The following is a 25,312-nucleotide window of genomic DNA, read 5'->3' as shown; positions in this document are numbered from 1 at the left end:
AGGTGATTGAGTGGGCAGTGATGGAGCAGCTGCAGGTATTCCTGAATGACTCCTCAGTCCTGGATCCATTTCAGTGCAGCTTCCGCCCTGGCCATGAGATGGAGACAGCACTGGTCACCCTCACAGACAATCTTCATCTGCATCTGGATTGAGGCAGGTCAGTGCTGCTGGTGTTATTGGATCTGACAGCAGCATTCAACATGGTCAATTATGACCTCTTGACCGATGTGGGGATCTGTGAGGCCGCCTTGCAATGTCTGGTATCTTTTCTCCACAGTTGGGGACAGAGGGTGGCGCTTGAGGAGCAGATGTCACTGAGGTACCCACTGGTATGCAGTGTTCCTCAAGAGGTGATTCTCTCCCCAATGCTATTTAATATCTATATGTGCCCCCTTGCCCAGTTAGCCCGAAGTTTCGAACTGGGATGCCATCAATATGCTGATGATACCCAAATGTATCTGTTGATGGACGACTGGCTGGATGCTGCCCTGGATGTTTTGGTCAAGGCTTTGGACGCTGTGACTGTGGATGAAGCAGAGTTGGCTGAAGCTGAACCCTATGAAGATGAAGGTCCTGTATCTGGGTGAGGGGTTGTTGAGCTCAATAATCTGGCTCTCAGCCTTATACAGAGCGCCATTGATGCCTGCGTCGACAGTCTGGGTGTGATACTGGAGGCCTCCTTTTCTATGGAGGCCCAGATCTCATCGGTTGCCAGAACTACATTTTTCTATCTTTGGCAGGTCAGGCAACTTGCTCCCTACTTCTCCGCCCATAACCTAACTACAGTGATCCACACAATGATCACCTCCAGATTGGACTACTGTAACTCACTCTATGGAGGGCTACCCTTGAAACTGACCCAGAAATTGTAACTGGTCCAGAATGCGGCGGCTCATGGGAACCCCATTTACGACATGTATTCAATCTGTACTGCACCAGCAGCACTGGCTCCTGGTTGAATTCTGGGTCAAGTTTAAGGTGTTGGTGTTAACCTTTAAGGCCCTTAATGGACTGGGACCTACATATCTTTGGGACCATCTCTCCCTGTGTGTTCCATGGAGGGCATTACACTCTGTAGATCAACATCTTCTGGTGGTCCCTGCCCCCAAGAATGTTTGCTTGGCCTCAGCCAAGGCCAGAGCCTTTTCAGCTCTGGCTCTGGCCTGGTAGAATGCTCTGTTGGAAGAGGAGGACTCAGAGCTGTTCCTTTCCTCATGTTTCAGAGGGGGACAAACCAGAGTTAGAAAGATAGAGAGGTCAGGGCACCCTGCTTACTGTTTACTGCTCTGACTATCTCTTTGCTATGTAGATTGCTATTCTCAGGACTTCCTCCTCCTGACTTCCTCCTTCTCACTCTTCCTGGCTTTCTTCCAGACACCATCTCTCTCCTCCTGCCTCCACCTTGCAACAATGGATGCAGGACTTGTCCTTTCATCCATGTGCATCCTTAGACTAGATAGGTAGATAGGATCTATATCTCCTCCTTTCCGATCAGAGTATGGAGTTTCAATAAAAAACTCTTATTTCCTTTCTAAATATAAGCAAGTGTATCCTTTGTTATTTTCTCTCCTGCACACACACCAGCCAGCAGAATCAGCTCATAATGACCTTTAATCACACTTCCACTGCAATAAACTCTGCTATTGGCCTAAACATGGAATCCTTTAATTAAGTTTCTGGGGCCAACATACAATTTATTTATCACACTCTCCCAGTTGAGACCCACGCCCTGCGGGACTTACTACAGTTCTGCCAGGCCTGTAAAACAGAGATGTTCCACCAAGTCAAGAGTGGTTGAGGAGCTGGCAAACTATCCTGCTGGTCCCTTGCCTGTTTTCCTTTTAATTTTTTAATGCTTTTAACTATTTATTGTATTTTAAATTGTGATTTTTATGGTTTTATGATGTGACCTGCCCTGAGCCTGCTTGAGGGGGGAATGGGATAAAAATCCAAATAAATAAATACCACATTGCTTCCAGGGAACACCTGAAAGTGACATAAGGTAGCTCTAGGAATTGCCAGAAATACTATGGTTTATGGTAGCATTTCTAGCACTTCATAGAGCTACCCTACGTCACTTCCTGGTTTTCTCATAATGGATGTAGTGGAGCAGATGACAGCACAGTTTCCCCATGTCTCCTCCCCCAACCCTTCCTCTGACAATCCTATCCGGAAATGTTTTTTTAAAAAACCCTCAAACCATGTGCAGAGGAGCCCCCTCTATTGAGTAATCACAACCAGCCTCCTTATGTCTGAGTCTTGGAAAATCACTTTGGGGGCGGGATACAGTGTCAGTATGCTTGTCATCCAGGCATCAGACTTTTCATTTTAGAATTTACAAACTGTCCACCAAACAGACTCACAGGAAAACCCTGTAATACAAAGCAAGTGGAGTTCCACTATCTGTGACTTATGGCAAGGGAGATAAGAATGCAGTTTATGCAAGCTTCTGGGGCAAAGCTATGACTGGTATGGAGTTCCTAACAAAATGAAAACATGACATGCACAATCAGATTGATGTGACCACACTGTAGAGATGCAAGAAATGAACAAAAATCCAGTAAGCAGCCTGATTGTTCAACATGAATAATGGGCAGGGGAGGGGGGGGGGGTAACCAATAGTAGTTTCTTACCATTGTTGCCTATTCTTTGCATTGATGTGCTCAAATTAAAATCTGCAAGCCCAAGACACGGCTTGTGCACAATTAAACCTATAATTCCTCTTATCCCTTGTAGAGTTCAAGTCTCATCACCCATGGAAAGTGCACTGCTGCTTGATTATCCATGTATATGTCTGCAGTGAACTTTATTCCATAGCAATGGCAACTGTTATAACAACAGATCAGCAATGCAATTCATCATCTGTCTCGTCAATGGAACATTTTGAATAGAAGAAAAGTGGTTTTATGCATTTTGCCTTTCTAAAATGGAGTCAGACCAAGGCTTCACTGTATGGAATATCATCTTTCCACATACTTCCTTGGTTTGGAAAGGACAGCTGCTTCAAGGGCTTGTAAATATTTCTTGCCAAAGCAGTTCCCTGTGGTTTAGCAGCGCCTTCCTAGGCTGTCCCAACCTAAATCAAGTGCCAAATCCCAACAACAAATTCCAGTCCTGTCCCTCCCAACATTTTAATGGCTCTGCAGAATAGAAATGTAGAGTAAAATCCTTACATAGAGACTTCAGGACTCTATTAAGAATGCCTTTGGGTCATTGTTAAGGATCTCTAGCTTAGTTCCTGCATTACAGTATCTTTGCACGAGGGTTCTCCCACAAATCAGAGCCTAACTACACAATCCATTGTATTTCTGCCCCCACATAAGAAATGAAAATCCTAAGAAGATCCCTGGATCAAGCAGATGTATCATCTAGTCCAGCATCCTGTTTCACACAGTGGTCAATTCAGTAGCCTGGAAGGCCAACAGATAGGGCAGAGAGGCTCTGCACTTCCTCTGATGTTACTTCCTATCACTGGTATTCAGAGGTTTGCTACCTCTGGGTGTGGAAATATGCTTTAGGGTGTCCTTGGGGGTAGGGGTTGCAGCCATTTTGGCACTTGAAAATGTGGGGGGACAAGAGCACCTCACCCCACTGCACTGCAGGATTGGACCCTCACAGCATTTTAAAATCTCTTTAAAAAAGCAGCCACATCCATGGGTTGGACTTCTGGTCTAGTTGTGATGTCTAGTTTGGTCCTGTGTCATTATAATTGATAGCCGTTGATGGACCTCTCCCCCAAGAACCTGTCTAATTCCCTTTTACAGCTATCCCAGGTCCTGTCAACTAGATGCACACTGGAGAGTTCTGTACTCAGAAATGGGTTCATGGCCATAGCATGGGGAAAGGGGGCTTTTTCACAAGTATACACAAAGCCCACCAGTGCAGGTAAGTTTCCCCAATCGAGGAAATAGCAGCTCCCCAGTCTGTTTCAGATCAGGAAAAGCCACCATCCACAGGCACTGCAGTCTCAGTCTAAATTAATCACCTGCATGCTTGGAAATTAAGTTATGAGCAAAGAACTCTCACCACACAGCTGGTTAACAGGACCCAAGGTGGATATGTATTGTATAGTTAGACTCTCTGTTTCATGTTTGACTAACCACCAATTCACACATTACTTCATTTTCCAGGGGTTTCCTGGCTTTTCTCTGTTCATTCTTATACCTGCTTTGCTCCAAAATTTTGTTGACAACCATATATACATTTTTGGTTCATTATGAGACTAAGGTCTTTTCTGTATGGGATAGGTTTTTGTAATTTCCCTGTTGCAGCACAGCAGGTTTAGGAAAGGTTGGAGAAAATCTGGAGTCACCCCACGAAGTGCCCGAATGCACCATGATGCTTTGGGAAAGCAGGAAAAAAAAAACCCACTTCATAATAGTAATGAAACTTGAGCAAATAACCCATATGGTAATGAAGTAGTTGGAGACACAACATCACCATATTTCAGATGATCTTTTTATAAAAAGCAGAAACTCAGAAGAACATTCTCTTACCAGCTTATTTTCCAAAGTTTCAGCACATCAAGGGAGTTCATGAAATATAGAATGAGACAGAAAATCATTATCTCTAGCTAGTGTACTTTTCCTCCAAATGGGTCCTTTATTCTCCTCCACTTTGGTTGATTGATATATGTTCTATTGCTCCTAATCAATGTACATCTAGATCTTCAAACCACCACTCTTTTGAATATTTTTCCTGGTTGCTTTCCTATGCATTGTCACTTTGTTAACACAGAAGGAAAGTGGAGGTCTTTAGAGAGAGAAAGAGATCAATCTTCTTCTTGAGGAGTTGAATAGGGATATATGGTCTCCTGAGGGTTTCACAAAAACATTTTCACAGTTACCAATCTATATATATACAGACAAGTGTCCTGACTGACTCATCAATGCCCAGCCCAAACTCTTCGACCTAGAAATGTGAAATTTGAGCAGGGCGTTCCTTTTGTGATGTAGGGGCTCACTAAGAAGGGATTTTAAGAAATTCGCACCCTAAGGGGGTAAAAAAGGGGTAAAACGTGTTTTCCCATAGGGATACAGCTTCCCCCACCAACTGCCACCAACTGCATGTGCGGCTCTGATTGGCCATCAGCCCAACATTCTAAACAGCAGGCAGGACACATGCAGTACTCACATTCAGTGACGTCCCAGTTATTGAACGTGTTCTGAGGTAAAAAATACACCTGTCCTGAGGTAAAAAATACACCTCCCCTCTAGGGTTGCCAATCTCCCTGTGGTGCTTGGGTTTTCTGTGTGGCTGGCAGGCTGATGGGTCAGCTGTGTAACTGTGTTCTGAAGTAAAAATTATGTCAAGGAAACTGTAGACAGTTGAAGAAAGACAGTGCAAGACTCCTGAACAGGGATTTATATAAAAGCCAGTATGGCAGCTGAGTTTTTAAATGTTCATGGGGAGATGGTGCACGACCTTTCTAGGGGTCATTTCAATGCGAACCTCTCACATGAACCTGCTGAAGGGCCCATCACACCACCCCTCACTCAGTCCAACTCCACCTCACATCTCTTGCAGCCATCATCTCTTTTTTTTAAAAAAAATTATTGGATTAGAAATTCAAACAATTATTCATACAATCATTCCCCTCTAAATAATTTCAATTCTAACCCCCTCCCTTTCCCCCCTTTTGTTGACTTCCAACAGTTTTCCAACCCCTTATCTATCTTTTTTCTTACTCATTTCAAACTTACATTTCTATTACAAATTACACTTTCATTCTCTTCTAAGCATATATATTGTAACACGGCACTATCTTTGTTCCCTTCCCCACCTTTTTTATCCAGCTAAATGTTACCTTTCTAGCATATATTCTTTAACTATATGACATTTTGTCTATTCTCTACTCTCTTACTTAATCACTCTCATCTCATCGATATGGGTCAGTCAATTTGGCCCATACTCTACCTATTTCTAAATACTTTTATAAACGCAATGTGCATTCCACATAAGTCAATCAATTTAACTTATATTCTATATGTTACTATGTACTTCTTCCCACCTTCCTTATGTTCATTCTATTTTAACTATATAATTTCTCCCTTATACAGTTATCTGCTAGAAATATAATTAGTTAGTTTATCCTTATGGTTCTTATAATAACACCTCTATTACTTAGTATTATATATAATAATCAAATAAAATGCTTAGAATTTCTTATTTTACTTTCTTCCCCCCGGTAAAGTCATTTCTCTCTTCTTTTGTTGTATTTCAGTAATTTTCAAACTGCCACAGTTCTCCTTCCACCTCCCATTTTTTCCCCAAATATTGCTTCAGCTTCTCCCAATCCATGTTGAACTGTCCTGGATTAAGGTCTCTCAGCTTCCTTGTCATTTTGTCCATTTCCGCCATGTACAGCAATTTATAGATCCAGTCCTCGATAGTTGGTACTTCTTGTACTTTCCATTTTTGCGCATATAAAATTCTGGCCGCTGTTGTCATATAAAATAACAACGTCCTATATTGTGCTGGGATGTCTTCCATTCCCAAGTTCAGTAGCAGCAGTTCTGGGTTCTTATTAACTTGAAATTGTAAAATCTCACTTATCACTCTTATTATTTCCCCCCAGTACTGCCTGGCTACCTCACAGGTCCACCACATATGATACAAAGATCCTTCATGTTTTTTACATTTCCAGCATTTATTAGACATGTTCAAATTCCCTAGCGCAATTTTCTTTGGTGTCAAATACCAACGATAAATCATTTTGTAGACATTCTCTTTAATATTAATGCATGTCGTAGTCTTCAACGTATTTTTCCACAAGTATTCCCACGCCTCCATTGTTATTTCTTTATTAAAATTTATAGCCCACTTCACCATTTGCACTTTAACTGTCTCATCTTCTGTGAACCATTTTAACAACACTTTATAAGTCTTGGAAATTTCCTTTTTGTCTTCTTGTAAAATTACCTCCTCTAATTCCGAATTCTCCATTCTTACCCCTCCCTTCACACAGTCCAAATTATAAAGATCTCTAATCTGTCTATATTGAAACCAATCGTAACTTGGAGACAACTCATCTTGCGTCTTTATTCTTAATTTAGAGAATTCTGTTCGTGTTATCTCCTTGTACATTAAACACTGTTGTTCATTATCGACAGTTCTCGGATCTATTACTTCATAAGGAACCACCCAGGAGGGAATTCCTTCCTGTAAGTAATTTCTGTACTTCTTCCAAGTTGTAAAAAGGCTTCTCCGAATGTAATGGTGTAAAAACATAGAGTCTGCTTTTACTTTGTCATACCACAGGTATGCATGCCATCCAAATATTTTTTTGTATCCCTCTAAGGCCAGTAGTTTGCGGTTTTTCAACGTCATCCAATCTTTCAGCCACACCAAACAGATTGCGTCATAGTAGAGTCTTAGATTGGGCAGTTGCATTCCACCTCTCTCTTTTGCATCCTGTAATACTTTCATTTTCACTCGAGGCTTCTTGCCTGCCCAAACAAAGTCCGATATTTTCCTCTGCCATTTTTCAAACTGCTTAGAGTCCCGAATGATTGGTATTGTTTGTAACAGAAACATCACTCTTGGCAACACATTCATCTTAACTACTGCAATTCTTCCCAGCCATGACAAATTCAATCTATTCCATTTAATCAAGTCTTGCTCTATCTGAGTCCACAATTTCTCATAATTATTCTTGAATAGATCTATATTCTTTGCAGTCTGTTCAATTCCCAGATATTTCACCTTATTTGTTACTTCACAGTCTGTTGTTTCCATTAGTTGCTGTTGTTTTTGTTTAGCATATTTTTACATAATATCTTTTACTTCTTTTTGTTTACATAGAATCCTGCCAAATCTCCAAATTCTTTAATTTTCTCTATTACCTTTGGCATATTCTCAATTGGGTCTTCCACAATTAACATTATATCATCCGCAAATGCTCTGACCTTATAGGAAAATTCTTTTATTTTTATTCCACGGATTGCATCATCTTCTCGAATCTGTATCATCAATATTCCCAAAACCAAAATAAACAACAGTGGAGACAGCAGGCAACCTTGTCTTGTACCTTTGCCTATGGTCAGTTTTTTTGTCACCTCGTCATTCACCACAATTGCTGCACTCTGGTCTCTATAAATTTCTTTCACTGCTCTTATAAATCTTTCCCCCATTTGTAGCTGTTCCATAGTGGCAAACATAAAATCCCAGTTCAAATTGTCAAATGCTTTTTCAGCGTCCACGAAGAAGAAACCAACCTCCTTGTCGCAACGCTTGTCATAATATTCAATAGCATTTATAACTGTCCTTAAATTGTCTTTAATTTGTCTGTTTGGTAAAAAACCAGCTTGTTCCTCCTCAATAACTTCGGATAGCCATCCCTTTACTCTTTCCGCCAATATCTTCGCAAAAATTTTATAGTCATTGTTGAGTAACGAAATGGGTCTGTAATTTTTAACATTAGTCAAATCTTGTCTTTCTTTGGGGATCAATGATATATTAGCTTCACTCCAAGTATCTGGAATCCTTTGATCCCTCAGAACACCGTTAATCACTTCTTTTAGGAATGGCACCAGTTTGTTGACCATTACCTTATAAAATTTGGCTGTAAGTCCATCAGGTCCTGGCGCCTTTCCCAAGTTTGTTGCCTGTATTGCCTTCCTTATCTCTTCCTCCGTTACTTCACTATTCAATTTATCTCTCCATCCTTCCGAAATTACTGGGAGCTTCATTTTCTCCAAATATGTCGCTATTGAGTCTTTATTCACTTCTTTTTTGTTGTACAGTTTAGCATAAAATTTGTAAAAGGCTCTACTAATAGCCGTCTGTTCCAGATATACTTTATTGTCCTCACAAATTTTATTTATTGTCTTCTTCTCCTTTCTCTTCTTCAATTGCCACGCCAGGTATTTCCCAGGTTTATTTGCACCTTCAAACGACTTTTGGTTCGTTCTCTTAAGATTCCATTCCAGTTCTTTATTATTCATTGCCGTCAACTGCTCTTGAAGGATTTTAATATCCTGATATATTTTCTTTTTCCCGGGTCTTTTCTTAAGTTGTACTTCTTTGGCTTTTATTTTCTCCATAATCTCCTGTCTCTTCTCTTCTCTTTTTTTCCTGGCTCTTCCATTTAAGTCCATTAGTATGCCTCTAATTACTGCCTTATAAGTATCCCATACCTTATTGGTTGGTACTTCTCTATTCATGTTGTGTTGTATGAAGAACTTAGTTTCCCTTCTCAGCATCTCCATATTTTCTCCCTCTTGTAACAAGTCCTCATTTATTCTCCATCCTCTCCTTTTAGTTCTTTTTCCAAACTTCCACATAATTGGATTATGATCTGAGCCTACCATAGGCGTTATTTCCACATCCTTAGTCCAAAGCGCTAAGTCTTTTGAGGCCCAGATCATATCAATTCATGATAGCGTAGAGTGTCTCGCAGAGAAAAATGTATATTGTCTACCTTTGGGATTCTGTCTTCTCCATACATCTTCTAAGGTTTCCTGTTGCGTTAATGCAAAAAAAGTCTTTGGTAATAATCCACTTTTCTTTTGTGCTGTTGCTGATTTTTTATCCTGTTCCAAATCTGTAACTCCATTGAAGTCTCCTGCAAGAATTATCTGGTCATAAGAAAGTTCATCTAATTGCTTCCTCAAATCCTCAAAGAAGCTTTCTTTTGCTCCATTCGGTGCATAAATTCCAATCACCAACACTCTCTTTAGATTTCATGTACATTCCACTGCTAAAAATCTGGCTTCCACATCTCTCACCACTAATTTTGGCTGTAGCTCCTCTTTTATATACAATGCCACTCCCCTTTTTTTCCTTTTTGAGGCCGCTACAAAATCATTGCCCAGTTTGTTCATTTTGAGATATTTTACATCCTGCTTTCTAATATGAGTCTCTTGCAAACACACAATATCACATTTTTGTTTTGATAGCCAGTGGAAAATACTTTTCCTCTTATTCGGTGAATTAAGTCCATTTACATTCCAAGATAAAACTTTACACTCCATATTCATAGCCTTGTTGTTGGTAAGTCCTTTTCATTGTCCCTAATAAACCTTTCCATTTCTAGTTCAGATCTGATGCGCTTTTTCACTCCTCCAAATTCAAAAGACATTCCTTTCGGCAATTCCCACCTGTACCTTATTTTCATGTCCTTCAGAATCTGGGCTAAGGCTTTATATTTTTTCCGATCTAACAACACCAATCTGGGTAGCTCCGTCATAATAATAACCGTCTTGCCATCAACCTTCAGTGGATCTTGAAATTGCTTACTCACAATCATTTCTCTTGTATTTCTAGTCGTAAATTGCACAATCACGTCTCTTGGTAATTTCCTCTGGGTCGCAAATCTTGAATTTATTCGGTACACCACATCTAGGATAGCCACAGTTTCCTCCTCCTCCTTTCCCAGGTATTCAGCTAACACCTCAGTAATCTGTTCTTGAGCCGTCTTTCCTTCCACTTCCGGCAAGCCACGAAACCTCAGCTGCTTCTCCATATGTTTGCTCTCCGCAACTGCCATTCTTCCCCTCATCGCCCTCATCTCTGTTCATTGCGTGTCTGCTAGGTTCTCCACCGCATTTTCCACTACATTAACTCTTTGCTGTGTCACTTGCAAGTCATTTTGTATTGTTTCCATACCCTTCTTCACTTCTGCCAGTTCATTCTTTACTGTCTCTTTAACTTCTTTCACCAGCTCAGGTTTCATATCCTTAAGCTCCTTAATCGCTTCTGAAAGTTTTTTATCCAGGTTCTCTATCGCCGCTTGCCACTCTTTTTTCGACATCGTGGGGCTTGCTTTACCTCGCTCCCACGAGTCCGCTCGCTTCCTTAGCTCCGTGGCGCTTGGCTTAGTGTCCTTTTAATTTAAATGTCCCGGTCTTTTTCCAAAAAAGTCACTTAAAGAGTCCAAAATGCCGGGCGTCTTTTCTCTATGGTTCCTCTATGGTTTTTGTAATCCAATATGGCTTACTTCCTCTTCCGCTGAAGCCGCAGCTCTTCCCCTTTCAAAGATGGCGATTCCCTTCTTCCTGTCGTCCAGAAAGAGCCGCTTCTCTCCAGCAACTCTATCACTATTACGTACTTCCTGTTTCCCGACCTCCCACAGCCGTTCTCGCGATGGTAAAACTTTCTCACAGCCTGATATCTCCTTGTGACCACAGGTATGTAAAACAATAATCCAATTTCTTTAATAACTCCTTTTAACTTAGTCCTTTTTCTAATATAGTTCTTGCCGAGTCTTCCCCTCCTTATAGTCAATCTGTTGCAGTTTAAAAGTCTACTTTAATGCTTCATTACTTTAAGTAATCTGTCCCGTTTCCAGAGATAGTGATCTTTACCTTCTCAAACGCTTTTCACGGGTTGTAATCGCTGTTTCAATCTCAGATTCCCATCAGTACTTCTTGTCCCTGTTGAAGCATGGGCATGTAGGTCTTATGCCAATCGCATTGGCTCCAGGACTGCCGCAGAGATTTAAGCCGACCTGTCTTCGGGTGGGACCTCAAGGGACGGGAGAGAGTCCGTTGCGCAGGACCCCCCCTCGCCTGAGATCAACGCACCCTGAGGTTCTTGAGCGTTCTATGCCTGTTCTCCGCCTGAGAACAGTTGGCCGCGGGCTCTTTTTGCCCCGCCGGCCGTCCAAACGGCAGCCCGGTCAGCTCTGCACTTAGAGCTGCGTTAGACCTCCATGGATCCCAAACCGGAAGTCTCGCAGCCATCATCTCTTACTGCTGCCAAGAAGCCTCCTGGCAGACATTGTGCAAGATACACCAATGCTAAAAGAGGAAGCAACTTAGAGATGCGGCAAAGAAATATGCAAATCGTACTCCTGTGGTGCACTGAGCAGCAGTGGCCAAGTACCAGCAACTCTCGAGTCCAAGGGAAAGGTGACCATCCCTGCAGGCCTGGGCTCAGTAATGATGACCTTAGCAGACCTAACAGCCTCGATACACCCTGATATCATCACTATCAGAGAAGTCCATGGCCTGGCTGTGAAAGCGTGCCATTCTGACCCCCAAGAATGACAAGGCTGCCATCATTAATGAAACACAACTTAACTCCCTTGAAGGGGCAGAAATGGAGTACAGATCTGTGGACTCAGTGGTGCAAATGGATGATGTGGTCCACTACCCTGTGGAGTTCCTCAACATGCTCAACCCTTCTGGCTTCTCAGCCCACAAGCTTCTCCTCAAAGTGGGGGCTCCAAAGTGGGGGGAAACCACCAATGAGGTCTACAAAGAGGTCCTTCAGTAGAAAAAAAAAAGTTGTACGTATTTTTCACTTTATTTATTGCACTACACTCTTTTCCTTTTAAAATTCTCTTCAATAAATGTTACATTTCAAAATTCACTTCATCAATTTTAGGCATCAATATGCTCCGTTTTATTCAAACACTTTTGTAAAGCATGGGTACTATGCTATTATACTACAAAAACAACTCAAACCCCACAAACCAAAAAATGTTACATACCCATGAGTATTATAACAGGATTTAAAGTAGTTAAATACCGTAGCAAAGCACGGGCAGCAAGCTAGTTAAATATATAGACACCCCCAATCCTTAACAACAACAAGTGAAATAAATTTTACTGAAATCCACAAGACTTTAATACCAAGCTTAAGCTAATGGCTTGCACCTCATGATTCTGTGCCACAGCTGCCAATTAATGAACATCTGGTTTGCTTCAGGGTATGTCCATCCTTTCCATTTGTTAACCAGTGAAAGGATCTTAACCTGAACAATATTGGACTGGGGAGTGACTATTGCACATCACTCGCTCTTCTACAGTTCACATGATTTTGTCTTTCCAAGGACATTGCTGTAAACATATAATCCACTTTACTGGATGATGTCTATGCCAATGGTTCCCAACCTGGGTCTGGAGACGCATGGAGAGTTGTGGAGGTACTGCCAAGGGTCTGTCATTATGTATTTTCTTAACAAATACTAATAGTACAACTATCATGTGGGGGGGGGTCCTCAATTTTTTTGATATTAAAAAGGGTCTTCATACTTGAAAAGGTTGGGAACCACTGGATTATGATATCTCTATGAGACATCATCCAACAGTAGTCCCTCCCTGGTCTAGCGGCATAATTTGGAATCCCCATCATCTGCTGCCCTCTCTTCAGCCTAGAACAAAGGGGGAAGGCTAAGGCCAAGGTTGATCCCCAAAGCCTTCTCCTGTTTTTACCACTTTCCACCAGGCTGTGCGTGTATATGTTTCAATAGTTGATCATTTAAAAAAATCTACCGCTTTCATTTAGTAACATTGCTTTTCTCTGGCACAAAGGCCAAGTTCACACCAAAATGCACAAAAGACCCTTTGAAGTGTTCTCGCTCTGGGTATCTGAACCAGAACTGGTGTCAAGACAGAGTCAACATGGTCACACAGCCTGCCAAAGGCTCATCTTGGACTATCCTATTCATTCCCAGAAGGAAATGGGTTGATCATGGAGTCCAGGAAACAGCAGAACATGGCCCATTCATGCTCTAAGAAGCCCCACTGACACTGACAGTCCATGAAGAAACTGCCCCTCCATATGCCTCCCTACAGGTAAGCAGGAGAAAGCAGAAACAGAGTTCTACTCTTTCAAGCTCTGGCAATGCCTGCAGGGCTAGAAACAGCCATGTCCCTCCTCCTCCTGCTCGAGGGAATGTGCGCCTGGGGGAATGTATGTAAACAGTGATGGCTCATTGGATGACATCTTGCCCAGTCCTACCCACAACCTTCAGCCCTGATTTTGATTGGTTTATAGCCAAAGGTTCATTTGCAATTTCATTTCAACCTTCCTGTGGTTTAGATCAGCATCTCCCAAACTTTTTCTTTCCATGGAAGAACCGCTAAATTAATTGTTCAAATCCTGAGAAAGCCCTACCTATGAAAAAGTTTATAGGCCACAAAAAGTTGATGGCAGGGAGTGCTCTTCAATTGCTGCTAAATTATTGTCAAGAAAAAGAGCTGCAAATAACTTTAAGAACTGGGATGTTTCAAGGGGTATTTGGAATTTTTTGTGGTATTTCAATATTGTTCCTTATTTGTTTCATTATTTCTTGCAGAACCTTGAAAAATGTCATGCAGAACTCTGGTTAGGGAACACTACTTTAGATTGCAAATGTGATTTTGGTCTAAAGCTATCCTGGCCTTCCATTATGTGAGGCCATTAATGCAGGTGTATACCACTAATACAGCACTATTCATTTACATTTTAACCAGAGGTCATTCTACCTCTTCCACCACCTCCTAGAGGTATCAAAATGTAACTATTCATAAAGGATCTAGCTAGCACATTTTCCCCACCTTCCTCCAGGTCGCTCATGGTGGGATTTTATCCTCACTACTGCTCTTTGAGCTAAGTTAGGCTGAGGAAGAATGATTTGCCTAAAGTCACATAAGCATATTTCATAGCAAGTTTAGATGACACTGGAAGAGAGGATGAAATCTAATTTGGTAGCAAATACTGTTATTTATGATGAAGGGCCAGAACTAGGAGGAGAGTGCAGTGGAATGGGGCGTGGCAGTAGTAGTAGATCAGGGTTTGGGATAAAAAATGTTTAAGCAGCAGTGTTCCTCCATTACGTTTTCCTTTCCAACATTATTTTATGGGGTTGTGCTTTTTCTCCTTTTCCAAACAGACAACTAAGGCAGAAAAATTATTTACATCACAAGTCAATCTATTCAATTTATCACTAAATAGGAATTAGTATGCTGATCTTTCAAGGCCATAATTCTACACCTGAACCATATATATTTGTGATTTTGACCTTTTGACATGTCAGTTAATAAACAGTTGCAACAGGAGGAGGAAGAATCACTTGGTGGTGGTTGTTTTGAGGGCCCTCTTTCAATTTTATAAATTCTGGTTTGGTGTTGCAGCTGTTTTCTAGTAGAGCTCCTTTGCCTTTAAAAGCTGCATAGCGGAATAAATCCAGCTAGTGCACACTTTACAAGTCACTGTATCCTCCATGCTGGGGAAGAACCAAGCTGAAATAGTTAACATTCTATTTAAACAGAGTAAGCAGAAATGGCTCAGCAAATGTATGAGAACAATGTAACATGTTTAAAATTTATTTCTATCCGCAGACTCCTTCAGAACTCTGTATGAAAGCTAGCTCGGGTTCCAGGCGCTTTGCAGTAAAATTTCATTCACCACAAGAGGGCGATCCAACAGTTTAGGCCCTCCGAGTTATCACCTCGTTGGGAGCTTGCGTGAGCATAAACTAGACATTAATTCCCATTACGCTGCTGGAGATGGACACGATTCTCCAAAAGCTGGAGATCCACCGAGCTCTTTTTCATTCTTATTCGATTGAGTGGGAGATTCTATTAATCTATGCATATGCTTTTTTTACAAAATTGATTTGAGAGGGATCAACATTGATTTCAGAATCTACGATGATTTAAATAACAAGAAATTGCTGCTCCTGAGGGGTTGGCAGCAGCAGAGCCGTCTTTTGAATGTTGAAGACGGATTGTAAGGAAAACCGATTACATCTCTCAGGCCCCGCCCACTGCTCTCTTAAAGGCTCGATGTAAAATCGTGGTTGGAAGGCTCGTTGGATAGTTGCTGCTACGTCACTGGGCAACATCTGGATTGGAATGGTGAACGCTGGTTTCCATCGGCTAATTTTGATAAGGCATCTGTGGTCGTTGCTGCTTCTTTGTGTGTGCGCGCGCAAAATCGAAGGGTTCCAGGCTTGCCTGTCGTAGGTGTATGCATCCTAGCGGCAGAAGGTTACAGGCAGCCGCAGCAACCATCAGTCACTATGCAGGTTCTATCTCGCTGAAATATCCTTCTAGACCTTGGGAGGGATCATGCCTGGTGCTGTAGAGCGAGCCCTGGTTTCTTTTGTTTCTCTTCTCTTGCTTTGGCTGAGACAGTTTCCAGCTCAGGCGTCGGGATGGAGAGGTACGTCTAAGAGGGGCAAAATGTATAATCTATGGGACTGTAGCAACTGGGATATAATGCACTGAAAATACTGGGAACCTTTGATGCAGCATGTTTACCTCTATATTTTGGAATGTAAGATGCTGATATTCAAGGGTGGCCGCTTTAACTAGCATCTTATGCTGTGGGAAAGTTTCAGTGTCTCTAGAAAGATGTCCTTTTTTGACAAATGCTTGATACTGTGTTTATGAACACCAGGTGTAGAATGAACCTAGAGCAAAAAGGTTAATACTTGCTGCCTCTCTCTCTGGCTCAGTTGTTTGGTTCTTAGATTAGAAGCAATTTGTTTGTGACTGGGTGTGCAACAGGTAAGTATGCCCCTGGAGAGTGTTACAGAAATAGAAACACTTCCTTCCCCGTGTCCCTTTGTAACATGCTAAACACTACATCCTCAGAATTGACTGAGGTAGTGCATGTTAACTGTGATTAAAAGTGGAGCTCTAGAAATGGGTAAAATGCAGGAGCTTTTAATTGTGGGGAGCAGTCTTAACAGCTTGATCTCATCAGAGCTTGGAAACTAAGCAGGGTTGGATGTGATACTGAAGGGTTGGCATACAGAGGAAAGCAATGGCAAACCACTGCTCACTTCTTGCCTTTAAAACCTCACAATGGCTTGTCATTAGTTGGTTGTTATTTGATAGCACATTATTATTATTGTCTCTATTTTCCACAGTCTACCAGATGTTTAGGCTAGAATTTTTGTTCCCTCACCAACTAAGATTTTGTCCAAGAATATAGGGGTCAGTAAGGGATTGCCTTAGTATGTGGCATGTTCCAAGCAGTGCAGCTGTTTGCAACTGGCCAGTTGTTATCCTATCTATGCCAATATTGCCTAGGTGTTTAGTCAATCCTTTTGGAATTGTGCCTATTGCTTCTATTGCTAACAGAATAACCGTTGTATGTTTCTCCCAGAGACACTGGAATATTAATTTTATCTTTTCAGTCACTTTTTCCTCAGTTTGATTGTCACCCGGAATTGCCACATCGATCAGTTTCACTTTCTTACTTTCAACCACAGTAATATACGGAGTATTATGTTCTAGCTTCTTATTGGTTTGGCTTTTTAAATTCCATGAGGTTTTAATTTTTTCATTTTCAATTACTTTCATGGGCTTATGTTCCCCCTAGTATTTTGTGGACATTAGCTTGTATTTTTACATAAATTCCAATGCAGCATTGCAACTACTTTATTATGGAGATTTTAATAGTCAGTTTTGCGATCTTACTGCACCCACTGATGAAATGGTCAACCATTTCATCCACCTCATTACATAATCTACACTAGCTGTCATTCAAGGTCTTTTCCATTTTTGCTTTCATATAGTTTGTTCTTATTGCCTGTTCTTGTGCAGCAACTTATAATTCCTTCTGTCTCTTTTTTCAACATCGCTTGTGTTAGCCATTTCCAGTTGTTACTCTTGTCAACTTTACCCTCAGTATTCATCATGTATTGACCATATACTGGTTTACTTTACCATGCTTCCATACAGTTTTTCAACATTTTTTCTCTACATTTGTCTTTTGTACCCTTAACTTTAATTATTTCTTCTCTGTAAATGTTGGTCAGCATCTTCAGTTTCTTGCTCTTAGTGTAATCATTCACTGCCCCTCCTTCTATTATTATTAAGTTGTAGATGACTCATAGGATTCTCTTTATAATCTGACCCTTACAAAGGGTGAACTTGATTCTTAAAACAAGATGTTCTGGGACTCAGGTTATGCCATCTGCCCTAATGGAAACTCTTTTCCATAGTCTAAAAAAATAGCTTCTTAAATTTGCCAGATCATCAAGCTCAAGGTACACATGGACATGTATGTCAGTGCCTTTTCTGAGGCAGGCCATTGGTCTGCCAAGGTCAGACAATATAGTCTACTCTGATTAGTAGTGGCTCTCCAAGGTCTTAGGCTGCTTATATCCCAGTGATGGACAGGACTGGCTCCAGCTCCACCTCTCCTGAGAGACAGCCAAGGGGAGTGGACAGAATGCAGGGCCAATGAGAGTTTGAGTCCATTGGAGGGGAAAGGAGGCTCTTGGAAGCTGCTGTGTTGCCCAAATTGAGGGGGAGGGGGTGCCATTGTGAGTTGGAAGAATTAGCATTCAAAGAGATGCAGCAAGAAGGGATAACTGAGAAATCTCCACCAAAGTATACAAGGATTTTCCCCTTAGAGAATTCTCAAAGGGCAGTTCCAATTGCTGCACTTGAATAACTGGCTGAACAGAGGTTTCTTCCAATGATAGTCGTGAGCTAAAACAGGGATCAGATATTTGGAATGCCAGCACAACTTTATTAAGTTAAATCATTATAATTTTCTCACAAATTATTCACATACTTGCTTCCACAGCTTAAACAGGACTCTAGCAGTGCAACACAACATCATAAAATGGTTTCGATGTTTATGATGTATTTTACACCAAAAAAAAGAAATAATAAGTGGCAGAATATGAACAAATCCCATATATAGAATGAAATATTTTATAATGGGTATGAGTGACATGTGCTCCAGATAGGAGCCAGGGTAGCATATCAGACAGAACCCTGGGTTTGGATGTGGACAACACTGTTCAAACTCTCCCCTTGCTCGGAGGGAAACTGGCCATAGTAAGTCACTGGTTCTTATGGCTATTTCATTGGGTTGCTGTGAGCACAGGGCAGAGATGCTTGTATATCATTTTGTACAGTGCTATTAAAATTGTGCTGGTACTTATTAGTATATATTACTAAAAAGACGCTTTCTTGAAACCAGCAAGCTTCAGGAACATCTCAGCGCTTATTTTTACACAGGCCTTTAGTCATTATGATGGGGTCCCCAACCTTTTTAAGGCTGTGGGCACCTTTGAAATTTTGAGAGGGGGTGGCGAGTGCAACCCTAAAATGGCTCCCACAAGAAGCAGAGCCAAACCCATAATGGCTGCCTCAAGAGATGGAGCCAAATAGAATGTATCCTTCCTCTTTCCAGGAGGTATGAAGGAAATCTTGAAGGGGGAATAGAAACACATACTGACTAAGGAAAGCCCAAGTACTTACCAGTCTTCTGCATCATCCAATGGAAGATTCTTTCACTTGAATAAGAGAAGCCAATCAAAAGGCCAGCCCATTTTCTGAAAAGTACAGCAGGTGCCAAGGGAAGTACTGGCAAGTACTACACTGGGGAGCCCTGCCTTACGGTAATATAGAAGGATAGGCTATAGGCAAGGCTGTGATGTGATTGCTGTGTTCCTGAAGTGCCGCTGAACAAGTTCCCCAATAACTCACCTAAATAGTTCTGCATGAGGGTAACCTGGTGTAACATTTTGCTTATTTTTGATAGCACTCTGTAATGGTTTGCTTAGTTTGATAACCTTTAAAAAACTTTTTACACCTTTGCCGTTAGACCTTTAATCCAGCTCCTCCTTACTTTACCTTAAGCGTACCTCAGGAGGGCTCTGGTCACAGCCAACACACTTTTTAATTCCACTCATACAGAGCTTAGGTGTTCTCTACTTTACCCAGGCATACATCTTGAGAACTCCTTCCCTGTTTTGTTTGTGTGATCAATATATCACCAAATTGGCTCGTGGCACAGCCCGTTACTTCTGCATCATGCCGGGAATGATGTCCTTCCTGGTGCGATACAGAAGCATTCCAGAGCGCGCTCACACAGTGCTCATGCTTGAGGTAAGCACTCTCACCATGCCCTGCTGCACCCCGTCCCAATCCCTCAGTTTAAGCCCCAGAGGACCTGGCAACCTTACCTGCATTAGCAAGCAGAGATAAAACAAGTTAAAGGCATTATATGCAAAACATTATACCTGGTGTTTTGATAAGAATGTTGGACGAGAGTCAAAATCTTACTCAGCCATGAAGGTCTTGGGCCAGTTGCTATGTTTCAAGCTAATTTCAAGGTTGTTAGGGTTCAACAGAGAGGGGGGATACTTGGAGGAAGGACATTTTATTTATTCTCCAGAATTGTTTGAGGATTTCAGTATATTCCTCTCTTGCAGTCTTTAACCTTGTGGTCTCATAGGACAAACAACAATCCTCTTTTGAAGTAATATTATGCCAGAGGGGTCAACAAGATACATTACTGAATAATAAAAATCCAGATTGTTAAGCAAGTAAAATGTGTTCATTTCCCATCGATAACATCACCCACAGGTGTCACCTACTGTGGTTTACTGGGAAAACTCCTTGCACCCAAACACAGAAATCTTTTAGCCATCTATCTCTCCAAGCAAAATCTGCCTTAATACTTTTGTATTGCAAATGCATGAAAATAAAATGTCATCCCTCTAATTATCCAGTATGTGGATAAATAATATTAGTTCTCTTGCTCTTCTTTTTACTGGATAGACCTTTTTCCTTACAGAGCCTATGTGTGGTTGGAACTTATATCTTGGGCTGAATCCACATTACCTCGGCGCATCCCAGTGCTGCACTAAATGTTCGCTAAACACCCAGAAGTATAGGGTCTTTCTAGCGCTATTCAGAAATCGCGCTTGAAAGACACTATACTTCTGGGTGTTTAGCGAACATTTAGTGCAACACCGGAACGCGCCGAGGTAATGTGGATTCAGCCTTGGTGTTATTTTGGCAATCAGACAATGAATGCTTCCACATTGATAAGATGATTTTAATGGCTGCAAACTTTTAAATGGACTGTTCTACTTTGGACGTATAGGCAGCTGCTGACTTGCAACGAGAAGGATCTAGAGCACTTAAAGACACTGATGGCAACATAGATCACATTAAAGGCTGTTGTGCTGCTTTTCTCCAATGACCTTTATAAGTTGATACAGGAGTTTTGAACAGCTGCTTCTTTTTCCCCAGAGACGAGGAATGCAGTCCATTTCCAGGTGCACCATGAAATCACAGTACCTCAGTGGAGAGCAGATGGAAAGATTGGCAGCGAGAAGGTAGGTTGCCTAGCTCCAGTGACAGGAAAGCTGTTGCAGAAAAATACCAAAAGGAAAATTGATCCATTGGGGGGGGGGGCTTAACACCTCCCAAAAAAACAACAGGGCATGCTGTGTGCAGGTGCTACGTATCCACCTGCTGTTACAGTGCATGCCAGAGCAGCCCCACAAAGCCCAGGCAATATTGATATGCTGGGACGGCTCTGGATTGGCGGGGCGTACTCCGCCTCCCCTGCAGCTTCAGGACACAAGGTGGACACAGAAGAGTGACAGCAGTGGAACAGCCCTAACTGCTTCCTTCTATAGCACCTGAAAGTCCCAGCAGAAGGAACAAAGGTGCTGAGGGTTGGGGTGGGGAAAGCAGCTCTCCAGACTCTCCTCCCTTTCTCAGGTCCCACTAACAAAGAAATTCATTTTACAGGCAATTTTTAAACTTCTAAAATTGCTTGTAAAATGGCATCAGGGCAGCAGCAGCAGGAGGAGGGTAACTTCCAACTTACAGGGGAGTAGAGAGGGAGGGAAGGTGGGTGACGCCCAGTGTACGCATGCATGGGTGAGTTACAGGCAAGGGTGGGGAGCTAGAGAGTTGTGGCTGGGTTACAGGGGGTAAGAGAGGACCCACTTGTCAGTCTGCTTACCAAACTTCCTGTTCTGAGAAAACATTTTATCACATCTGGTGGATGTAGCAAAGTAACTGTTTCTCCCTTTTTAGAACGTTTCCAGTAACCACCACAATTTATCCAAACCTTAACTTACCACAAAGACATTGTGTTCTATTTGTGTCTCTTATATGCTTGTGTATTATTATGAAAAGGTAAGAATAAAGTATAAAAATTAAGTATAAAATCTGAACCAGGAGTCCTGCAAGGACTTCTGGGGGCATCTTTTTCGTGCCCCCCCCACTGTTTCCTCTGTTCCTTTGCTGAAAGCCCTCCTGAGTTCTCCTCTTTTCCTGCTTCCTTCTCTCCTTCCCACCCACCATCCAACTTATCTTTATCTGCCTCTCTGTCTTCAGCTTTCTTTCCTTCCCTGCCGCTACCAACTTCTCCCTGGACGTACGTGAGCCCAGATGCACTATGACAGCCACTGGTTGAGGCTGGTTCCAGTTACAAACTGTGAAATCCACATGGACTTGTAGGGGGCACTTCCCTTTCCCCTTTATTCTCCTCCTCATACTATTTTGTCTTTTCTTCCTCCTGGAAGCCCCCATATCCTCACCATACCTTGCTTTCTTTTTATCTGTCCTGATCTTCAGCTACATTATTTATTTACTTCATTTATACCCACCTTTTCCCACAATAGGGACCCTAAGTGCTTTATATAATTATCTTCTCCATTTAATCCTCACAACAACCCTGTGAGGTGGGGGGGAAGGTGTGAGGATGATGCTCCCAGTGCGGCGCAACAGCATCACAGGAGTGATGTCATTGTACAGGCCTGGGAGTGCTTCTGGTGTTCGTGCCAGGCCAATTCTTAAAGAATCAGCCCATTGGGGGTCCAAATCGGCCCTGCACAAAGCCTAGGAGTGCTCTTGGGGCTACTGTGATGACATCACTCCCAACAGTGATGTCATCATGCTGCGCCAGGAGCATGCATATGTTTTGTGCATGCATGAGGACATCATAGAGGTAAGTGCTGGATCCTCCCCACCTGCAGGGAAGGTAAGGGGACATAGGAACTCTACTGTGAGGTAGGTTAGAATGAGAGTCATTCAGCAAGCTTTAGTGGCAGAGTCAGGGGCGGCGCTAGGGTTTGCCCTGCTCGCGGCTGGCCGGCCAAGCGCCCCCCCCCGCGCACGAGCACGCGCGCACCTGCCTGCATGATGACGTCATACGTGACATCATCACGGGAGCACACGCGCCGCCGCTGGCCCGATCGCTGCGGCGGGCGGCCTCCGAGCTCTCCCGCTCGGTTGCCTCCGCCGCAGCAGATGCCTGCCCGCGGTGGCTGTGCCCGGCCGGGGGCTTGTGCTGGCGGTGGCGGCGGCGGGGGGTGGGAGGAATAGGAGGCTTCTTCTTTGGGGGGCGCGCTCTCACCCCCCGCGCCTCTTCCAGCGCTCCCTCCGGCACCCCGCGCCTGTGGCCACCGCCTACCTGGCCTCAATAGGCGCGCCGCCCCTGGGCAGAGTACGGTTTCAAACCTTGGTTTCCAAGATCATGTTTTGAAACTCTAACCACTGCACCACATTGGCTTTTGTGGGTTGGTTGCTGTTGAACAGTAGCAAGCACCCAGGCCTGAGTGAGTCATAGAAATCTTGTGGTAGCAAGTAGCCCTGTGGCTTCTTGTGGGCCTGGCCCCAATAAGTCCTTTAAAGTCTAAAACAGCTCCGGAGAGGGCTCTGCACTCCTTCCTCCAATATTTTAGTGACAGAAAGGAAGGCTTGAAGGCTACTGTTATTGTTGTGGTTGGCTAGCAACACCTTAACAGCCACTGAAAGGGCATTTGTTTCTTAAAGCTACAGGTGCTGCTTCTATTATGGGGGTGGTGGTTAATCTCCCATTTTTTTTTAAATTTCAGATTATTCTGAGGCTTCTTTTAGGTTTGTAGAACAATCTGTCTTGTCTGTTCATAATAATAACAATAACAACAACAACAACATTCGATTTATATACTGCCCTTCAGGACATCTTAATGCCCACTCAGAGCAGTTTACAAAGTATGTCATTATTATCCCTACAACAAACACCCTGTGAGGTGGGTGGGGCTGAGAGAGCTCCAGAGAACTGTGACTAGCCCAAGGTCACCCAGCTGGCTTCGAGCAGAGGAGTGGGGAATTAAACCCGGCTCTCCAGATTAGAGTCCCACGCTCTTAACCACTACACCAAACTGGCTCATGATTCTAGTATCCAGATTCAAGTATCCCTTTGCTCCCAGGGTAGGGAGCAAAGGGATAGGACATCCCATTGGGATAGGGATGGGGAGAGGACATCCCATTCTCCTACCTTTCCTCCCACTAACCCTTTCTGTCACTCCTCCCCCAGTTTTGTTTTTCCCTCCACCTCTTCTTTATCATTCTTCTCCCCTCTTTTTTTTCTCTTCCCACTCCTTGTCTCACTCTCCCCACCCACCCCCTGGATTCACCTGGCTGCTCCTGTGGCAGCTCAGTTTTCTGCACTTCCTCCCCCTGCCAATCTCCTGCACTGCTGCTCTTTTGTGTCTATATAGCTCTGATCCACAGATTTAAGTATTTGCAGATGGGGCTGTGCTGACTATTATATATAGGGATGCCAGTCTCCTGCCGAGGGCAGGGAATCCCCCGCTTCCACCCGCACCCCTGCTTACCTGGCTGGTGAGGGGGAAACACGCCTCTTGGGGTGTGGCCCTAGGTGGCACAGATTGCTCCTGGATGGCATGGGGCACTCCTGGGTGGCGTGGCATGCTCCTGCAAACCGCAGTGGCTCAATTTGGGCCCGATTTGGGCCTAATACGGCCCAAATGAGGCCCAGTTCATCCTAAATTGGGCCCCTGCATGGTGTGGGAGCACTCCCACACACCCCAGTGGCTGGATCCAGGTCAAATTGGACCAAATGGGGCCTGAGTCAGGCAGAATTGGGTTGCTGCATAGCACAATTGGGTCAAATTGGGTTGCTGCATAGGCTAAATTTGGCCCCCTGGGGTACACAGGAACACACTCCCAGGGTGGCCTGTGACCTGCATGATGACATCACTTCCCAGAAATGATGTCATCACACAAAGCAAAACCCAAGGTAGGAGCCTGGCCCCAGATCTCCCTCCAGGGGAGGTCGGGGGACCTAGCAACCCTAATTCCATATATTGAGGAGGAAAGGTATAAGAACAGTAGGGCTGCCAGCTCCCCCTACACTCCTAGCACGATGAGAGGACCTGGTACTCACTGGCATGAGTTTGTGTGTGTTTGTGAAAACTGTGCCCGCACTCCCAGCACCAACGCTATGATGTCATTTCCAGAAATGATGTCATCATGCTTTGTGCAGGAAGGCTCTTATGCTTCGCGCGAGGCCAAGTCAGCACTTCAGGAAGTGATATTGTCATGCCCTGCCAGGAGCGTGCCCGCCATACTCTTGCTCAGGTTGCCAGCCAGTGGTGGGTGATTGCTGGGCAGCCTGCAACCTTCTGCCAGGCACCGTTCCTGGCACCCATCAAGTGTTTTTAGAAAGTGTGTAGGGCGAGGATGGGCTTTTGTCTAAGGGGGCTACTAATTGGCCACTGGAAATCTGATTGGTTGTGCAAATTTTTGAAAAATTGCTTCAGTTGTAGCTGCTACCACAGCACAGGGATCTTCACTGTGATTGAGGGTGTATGCATGAAAACATTTTTAAATAATATGTTCATTTTAAAAGGCATCTTGTTGAACAGAGCATCTGCCTGGAATATTGAGAAGTTACTGTTAGAGTTATGCATGACCTTCCATCCTGATATTTTTGCGGTTAGTTCTGTCTCCTATGGCAGCCATTTTGTGGTTGGCTCCTTCTCCTGTGGTAGCCATTTTGAGGCTGCAGACATCATATTTTGTCAAATTCCAAA

The 25,312-nt window shown here is 43.1% G+C and overlaps 1 protein-coding gene across 1 annotated transcript in view; it reads left to right on the top strand.

Annotated features, from left to right (window-relative positions):
* Positions 1-452: 452 nt before the first annotated feature.
* ADAM19 (ADAM metallopeptidase domain 19) overlaps positions 453-25,312 on the top strand; it is an 89,726-nt gene continuing 64,866 nt past the window's right edge. Inside the window, exons 1-4 of the mRNA XM_054976366.1 lie at positions 453-583; positions 4,272-4,410; positions 15,768-15,876; positions 20,724-20,809. Coding sequence (XP_054832341.1) covers positions 453-583; positions 4,272-4,410; positions 15,768-15,876; positions 20,724-20,809 — 465 coding nt within the window. The remainder of the gene's footprint in view (positions 584-4,271; positions 4,411-15,767; positions 15,877-20,723; positions 20,810-25,312) is intronic.

This window comes from Eublepharis macularius, chromosome 4, assembly GCF_028583425.1.
Source record: "Eublepharis macularius isolate TG4126 chromosome 4, MPM_Emac_v1.0, whole genome shotgun sequence".
Taxonomy (NCBI): Eukaryota; Metazoa; Chordata; class Lepidosauria; order Squamata; family Eublepharidae; genus Eublepharis; species Eublepharis macularius.
The sequence above is the reverse complement of the archived record's forward strand: the minus strand, read 5'-3'. Positions and strand labels throughout refer to the sequence as shown.